Below are 7299 nucleotides of genomic sequence, written 5' to 3' on the forward strand. Positions count from 1 at the left end.
AGAAAACAGGACATATTGCGCTGTAGAAAAGTCCAGCCGAGTGAGACGGAGGTCGTTTTTTCTTCTTTTTTTTTCCATTCGACTAAACAGATGCGCTTCCCTTTCTGTTCCACAGGAAGCGGCCTGACAATGACTTTCATCCCTCGAGCGCAGACCTTCCCCAGCTTTCTGTCTGACGAACAGGAGGAGAGGCCCCGCCAGGAACAGGCGCCGTCGCCCTCTGGTGGCCCCGACTCCAGCTGCAGCCCGAGAGCCCTTCAATGACAAAGAGCCGAGCCGCCACAACCGGACACTTTCCCCAACGCTGTAGAGCGGATGTAGAAATGTGTATAGTCACACGTGTAATATATTCTTTCCTGGTGACACTTACGACAATGGTGTCAGCAGTAAAGCGAGTGACATGTGGAAAAGGATCCGGGAAAAGGACCTTTTTGGTTTGTGCCGTGCAGCAGTAGCTTCAGAAAGTGCACCAAGAATTCTGTAGGTGTAGTTTTGATCTGTTTTTAATCTGTTGTCATTATACTGCTAAAGCCAGCAGGACCTCCTTTTTTTAAATCACTGCATTACCTTAAAAGGTAAAGAGATACAAACGCACTAAGGCCCATTTTTAAAACTATGTTAAAAACACCTTTGTTCTGCAATTGATGAAATCACACAAGACTCAAGCCACCATTTTAAAAGAAAAGTCCACACTTTTTGACACAAAATCCCCCGAAACTGACTGCACTTTGCTGCATCTGTAGAATATGAGAATTAGTCAATGTCGTACATACAGACAACTGAACTTAGATGGCAGTGACGAGTCGGCTAAAACCATAAATCAGTTACGGACAGCAAAGGGAAAAACAGAGTAGACGGGCATGACAGAAATGGTAAAAAGGCACCTTCTAGTTTAAACCGGCAGCCATACTCTACACGAGCAGAATGATTTGATTTGAAAAGCTTCCCCGCTCTCCTGCAGCCTCTTGTACCAATAACCGGTTTATTATTGTTGGTAACAAAGTAGATCATGAAAAGCAAAAATCATGGGGATTTTTTCGGATTTTTGCCCGGCTGGTATTTTCTGATAAAGATTTAGAAAACACATCAGCATCATAAAGTGTATTTCATAAAACGTGATGTTTTCCATCATTGGCAGCTGAATTGAAGCTAGGAAGAAATGCTGTTTATGGCCGTCGTCACGGAGATATCCCTAATTGTGGCATCGAAGTGACGGTTAGTCTGTGACGATAACGTCCTCCTCGAGTGAGAAGTGCCTTCCCACACAGACCGCTGAGCGCCAACGCCGACCAAAGCGGCGACTTTGGACTTCTGCAGCTAACCTTCAGTTTTAAATAGCGTCCAGCCAGCTGTGAAATGCCACATCACCGCTGAAAACATTAAGCAAAATCCGTTCCAGAGCTCTTTTGGGAAGTTGAGAAAGACACTTGTGGCCTGCTGGTTGCCGTCAGCAGACACTTGTTCATCGGTTTAATCGTTTGGGATTAAAGCGTTCTTTCTTTTCGTTACGTTGTTTTAAAGGAAGGCGTGAATTACAAAATTCCAGCCGCAGCTATGAAGATAAAAAGGATCCAATGACAATCAGTTTGAGGCTGCAAAGTCCTCCTTTAATGTCAGATATATTTAAATGTGTTTTGTTGTTAAAAGATCCCCGTAGAACTGGGGACACACGTACAAGCACTCATTTTGTGTTGAAGTTAAGTTTTGCCGTCAGTCACTTTACTTTGTGTATCGTAATTAAAAAGGACTCGACCTTCATGTTAATTTGAGCCTGGAACAAAGTGCCCATCTATTAAAGTGTCTGCGTGTGTAACAGGATGCAGAAGGGACAGTTGACATATCCGGCTACCTTTATCCCCCAGTGGTCCTGGTTCTGAGCTCAGGTGTGGTTAATACATGTATGTGTAATAGTTCCACCACATCTGGAACATTAGAGGAAAAACTGAGAACACTGAAGAAAGTTTGAGTTGCTGTGTATCATTCGTAAATTTGGTTGCTTATGTTGCCATTCACTTGTTTGTGATGTGTTGGATTTCTGTGGTTGTCGCTTCAGTAGGTTTAATGATGATTTTTGTTATTTTGTCTCATCACGTTGTGTGTTCTGGTCCTGTCAGATTATATGTTAATAGCACTTTGAAGTGTAGGAGTACAGTTTTCGCTAAATGTAAATATGTAATGTTTTTGATGCCAAAAGAGTAATAAATTTAATGTTCTATCATGTATCAGCATAATTTAATAATAATAATGCAATGTTGAATACAAGGTAAGTGGAATCGTCCGACATCTCGGGAAATTTACTCATTTGTTTCATTCATTTCTTTCTGTAATAAATAAGAAGATTGATCCTTCTCTTCTAAATATGAAGAGTTAATTTAACAGCAAGTTAGTTGAGCTTTACTACAACATCTCTACATTTCTAGGTCTCTCCAAAGGTAAATCCACATCCTCAGAAGAGAGGAAAAAAATATAAAGATCTCTGACGAAACATGAACAATTTGTGCAAAAAAAGTCACTGTCTTGATGCTAAGCTAAGCTAACACACTGCTTCATATTGCCTAACTTTTAGTACAAATGTCAATCAGAAAATGACCGGAAATATTTACTAGAGAAATCTTGCACAAGCATTTTGTTTACTAGAAATTGTTTTGTGGTTTTTTTTGGATTCGTTTTTGTCTTATTCACAGGAAATGAATGAGCTTGCGGCTATGACACTTTTATTTATAACACGGGGGACTCATTTACAATCACACACACCTCAGTTTCAGTAATGCTGGTAACACACACACACACACACCCACACAAGCGGTCACAGTCAAGTGTACAGTTGCAGCTTCTACCGAGAGGTAGAACGAGATGAGAGAACAGAAGGTGACAATGGTTGCAAACCATATTGTCCCTTTATGCTCCGCATAACTAGCTCGTCCACATTCGTCTTGTTTCCTAGCAGTACAGCCTGCATGTCCATTACTGCATCTGCCACTGTCTCCATTTCTATGGACATAAATGAATCACATTACACATAAACAACACACATATTCTACCATAAACATGAAACATTGATTAACAGAAGACTACAGGACAAGTTTTGAAATCAAACAAAAATAAATACAACGTGGAAAACTTGCGACAGCGAATCATATAAAAAGGGGTGTTTTTACCAATTATATTTTCAAAATACAGAAAAATGAACCAACACATTCATCCATAAACAGTTGATAGACAGAGCTGTAAACCAAAGCACAGGATTATTTCGTTAGAGTTTAGCCTTCACAATAAGAGCATGCTGTAAGTAGAATGCAGCCATCGCAGACGGAGAACCCTTTGGGAAAAGCGACAGTCTCAAGCGGCGGCACAGTGCTGAGCGACTGCCTTTCTTTCCCGTTAGATGATTAGACGCCATTGTCAAGCTATGAAAGGAAACCAGGAGGGATGAAAGTAAAAGGAGAGCAATTACACGGGCCTTTGTCAATCGTTTTACTTAGGGGTGGGGGAAGTGAAAGGAGTCATTATACAGGCTTTTGTTTGCTTTCTTTGCATAACGGTTACTGTCAAATATTGTTTTTCCGCAAAACAAATAATTCCTCAGTAGCAATTATTAAGTACATAGTACATTTAATTAGTGGGAACAGGGTTAAACAAAAACGGCTCTCTGAGACGAACATGAGCAGCAGCTTGTTAAACTCATGCCAAACCATTGCGTGAATATTAATCAGTGTGATGCCTCGCTGCAAGGAGAAGAAATGATTAGAATCCACACTTGTCAATGGATGTTCATGCAGAAAGATCTTCTGATTCCTTCACCTTTTTGCACACAAAAGTGACGTGCAGAGTGAGACCTTTCTAAACTATGTCAGGGAAAAGTGTGAGGGGGGGGGAATAAAAAAAAAAAATCACAGGTGCAGTCCAATGAAGCTCTTGACGTGTTTCGAGGGTAATTAAAGCAAACAGGATGCACCTGGCCACGAGAACCAGAGCAAAGGGCCTGAATACTGATACTGAGTGACAGATTCCAATTCCTTTTTTACATTGAGGTTCAAAAATCATACATTTCCTCCATTGAAAATAACATCGTCAAAGCACGCAGAGTGTAAAGAGGTATGAAAAGTTTCTCGAGCCAGAGAACATTCGTGTTGCATTAAACATCATATTTACGTGGGCTCATTTCTGGTTACGCTTGGGTTTGGGTAGGTTGGCATAGACCGGGGGATTTTTAATCTTTCTGGACTTCTTTGGCTTCCTCGGACACACAGAGACGTTCGCATAGAGGTTTGACTGTGAATATGAGGTAGATATTAGTATATGAAGTGTTAAGACAAATAAAGGTCACAGATGATGAGCGCATGGCAAAAAAGGTGAGTGGAAATGGTGCTTTCCATGATACGAATAGCGTTACTCAACTCATTATATTAGATACATTTCACATCACATTATTCAATTAATTTATATCAAGTCACATTAAATGTCATAAGGATTACTATAAAGAAGTAACCATTTCTTAATGTTTCAATTGCAATTCCACGCATTTTTACATTTTGACAAGCTGCTGCGCGTCACTGTGTGTGACGTCATTGCGTCAGCGAGCATGAACACAGTGCAGCAGGTCAGGTGACGACGGAATGTGCTCAATAAAGTGTGACGGTTTTATAATTGAGTGCGTGTCTGAAGAGGAGGCCAGGGAGGGCCTTAAAAGCGTCAAGCGCAAAGACGAGAGTAGATATGACGACTAACGTGAGGCTCACCTGTCTCTGAGACGGGTGCAGTTTGACTCTGTACTCCTCTCTCCGGTTCTTCTTCCTGGTAGGATAATCGGACGAGAGTAAATATGAATGATGCCAAAAGAGCGAGCAAAGTACAAAAGGGCAGGATTGATGTTCAGTTTCAGACACTGTCCCGTAGTTACCCGACCCCCTTCCCCATCCATTGCTTTTTTTAACACAACCGATATTTGTGTTTCGCCTGCTAAAGACATTAAACCACATTGTGCGATCTCACCTGTGCTTCACTGCCACTGCAATGATGGCGATGAGTAGAAGAAGCCCAGATGCTCCGGCCCCGATGTAGATGTACATCATGTACACCGTCAGGCTGAATCCACCTGGAAATTGGAGAAAGTAATACAAAAAATTCAAATTAAAAAAAACTTTTGGAGTTTCTGGGGAACGACGCTCATTGTTTGCTCATGACCGACAGATAAATGTCATCTCCCACGGAGACGTGAAACAGGATGTTATGGTTTCAGGTGTGCGTGGAATTATTTTTTTACATTTAAACTTGAAGCAATGCTTTATTGCATTCTGTTTTATCACAGATCCATTTGCATCCACTAATCCAACGATTCCCCGTCCTGGCCTCCACCGCCACGTACGTTTTGTGAGTACTTTATCTGCCGCATGATCTCCATCTGCGTACCTGGGGGGGACACGGTGAGCAGCACAGTGGTGGTCAGCAACCCGGCGTCCGTGCTGAAGCTGCAGCGGTAGAAGCCGCCATCTTCCCGCACCACGCCCGTCAGGTGCAGACTGGCGTCCAGGCTGTCCGCACAGCCGACCGTCCCCCTGTCGCCGTAGTCCTCGCTCACCAGGCCCCCGTCCACCTTTTTACACACACCGATGATGCCCCAGGGTTGGCCGTGGGGCATCATCTCCAAAATGACCTGGTGAACGGTGCCGCTGTGCTGGTGGTCGCAGCGGATGGTCGCGTTGTTGCCGGACTCCGCCACCTGCTCCGCGTACGGCTCCATCGCCTCCGAGCCGTCGCTGTCTTCGTCTGGGGGCTCGTCTGTGAACACAGAAAGGCGGGTGACACACAGGAAATAGCCTAGACACAAATGTGTGAGAACTGAGCTTTCATTTGAGGGAACCATTCACGTTGGGCCTCATGATTGAAGACTCTCTGCCACGTTTTACCCAAGTCCTCCACCTGGACGTCCTTTGTCCAGGGACCTCGAGGGAAGGTCTGAACAGAGCAGTGGTAGACCCCTATATCCTGGTGAGTTACGTTCCTCATGGAAATACTTCCATCCATAGGCGTGGTCCTCAGGAACTCTATCCTCTCCCGGTAATGGTGGGAGAAGGTCACTCCATACTCTGGGTGGAAAACGGCTACCGGATGCTTTTCCGGCACTTTGGTCCAGGACACCATGCTGAGGTTGCCGCTCCAGGGGCACACACAGTTGAGGACCATCCCTTCTTGGAGATTGACAATGGCAACCTGGGCCGCGCCTGGATAGAGCGCATTTTTATGGTTCATCGGAATGTTGAACAAATCGAGAAAACACGGCTGATTAAAAAGGTATTCGATCTACGTAAACCAATAAATCACCACCAGTGTTGTATATTATATCGCTGATTTATTACATTTTCATGAAACTAGAACTATGTTATAGACAGCACAAATCTAGCCCTGTGGCAAAGAGTTAAGATTAAGATTAGCAGTCATTCACCAGCCCACCTCTCGGTAAAAGGTTAATTTAGATTAGATTCAACTTTATTGTCATTGCACAGGGTACAAGTACTGAGGCAACGAAATGCAGTTTAACATCCAACGAGAAGTGCAAAATAGCAAAAAGTGCAGAATAAAGGCATGTTTAGTTTTAATCACTGATAATTTAAACCACTACACAGAGTGATCAAGCTTCCAAGTTTCTATCCGAGCTGAATGACAATTGATTTAAAGTCGAGTGATGCCCTTGGGAGTTCTGGCAGGTTTAGCATAATAGTGTTTTGCAATTCTCACATAAAAGAAAACAAAAAAAAACAAGCTTCCCTTCCAGCTAAATGGAAAAAAACAAACGGAATAAAGGCATGTTAAGTTTTAATCACTGATTATGAATGAATGATTAGAAACGGATGAAAGTACACAAAAAGTATTTGCATTAATTAGGCTCACTTTTCAAGACAGAGACAGCAAATGCAATTTTCAATAAAATGGTCACCATTCATTAATCTACCATAACGTAAAATACATATCAACTCCATACCTTCAAGAAGGGGAAGAAAGAGGAGTACCACGAAGTACCAGTGGTCCTTTTGTACAGCTTCCATCTCGCCCCACCGAGGGAGAATGAAAGCTGCATTGATGAGACGAGTCGAGATGCACCCGAGCTGCACTTCCTGCTCGCTCTCCGCCTGCAGGGGAACACTTGAGTAACTGGGACACTTGATGGTACAACGCGGTTGGCTCGTTCCACACAGAGGGGCCCTTTGCCACCGGTGCTGGGAATGGGAGGCGAAGCTTATGGCACAATGTGGCCTGCTGGGCTCCATGCGGGAGGTTTCCTCAGATGTAGCCAGGTTGCCC

At 43.3% G+C, this 7299-nt stretch overlaps 2 protein-coding genes across 7 annotated transcripts in view; one reads left to right on the plus strand and one right to left on the minus strand.

Annotated features, from left to right (window-relative positions):
• Positions 1-2358, plus strand: part of dok6 (docking protein 6) — a 36115-nt gene extending 33757 nt beyond the window's left edge. The window contains exon 8 of the mRNA XM_040166540.2: positions 116-2358. Coding sequence (XP_040022474.1) covers positions 116-264 — 149 coding nt within the window. The 3' untranslated portion in view covers positions 265-2358. The remainder of the gene's footprint in view (positions 1-115) is intronic.
• A 339-nt stretch (positions 2359-2697) lies between these two features.
• On the minus strand, positions 2698-7265 carry cd226 (CD226 molecule). Of its 6 annotated transcripts, none has more exons than XM_040166536.2 (6): positions 6980-7265; positions 5907-6221; positions 5410-5778; positions 4993-5095; positions 4740-4794; positions 2698-2991 (listed from the first exon to the last, which is right to left on the minus strand). In XM_040166536.2, exons 1-6 carry the CDS (start codon positions 7263-7265, stop codon positions 2965-2967), a joined length of 1155 nt encoding a protein of 384 aa, XP_040022470.2. In that variant the 3' UTR covers positions 2698-2964. The 6 variants fall into 6 exon arrangements, with proteins under 6 accessions (XP_040022470.2, XP_040022473.2, XP_040022469.2 ...); XM_040166539.2 differs by having other exon boundaries at positions 2698-3407; XM_040166535.2 differs by having other exon boundaries at positions 2698-4272.
• Positions 7266-7299: the final 34 nt, after the last annotated feature.

Source organism: Gasterosteus aculeatus, chromosome 21 (assembly GCF_964276395.1).
Source record: "Gasterosteus aculeatus chromosome 21, fGasAcu3.hap1.1, whole genome shotgun sequence".
In the NCBI taxonomy this organism is placed as follows: Eukaryota; Metazoa; Chordata; class Actinopteri; order Perciformes; family Gasterosteidae; genus Gasterosteus; species Gasterosteus aculeatus.

Excerpts from the sequence above, each read along its gene's own strand:
- cd226 (XM_078095896.1), bottom strand. The coding sequence starts at position 7,265 with ATGGAGCCCAGCAGGCCACATTGTGCCATAAGCTTCGCCTCCCATTCC. Across the intron at positions 5,096-5,409 it reads GCTCACCGTGTCCCCCCCAG|GTGGATTCAGCCTGACGGTG; the intron begins GTACGCAGATGG and ends TCCAATTTCCAG. Across the intron at positions 4,273-4,739 it reads TGCACCCGTCTCAGAGACAG|TCAAACCTCTATGCGAACGT; the intron begins GTGAGCCTCACG and ends TCATATTCACAG.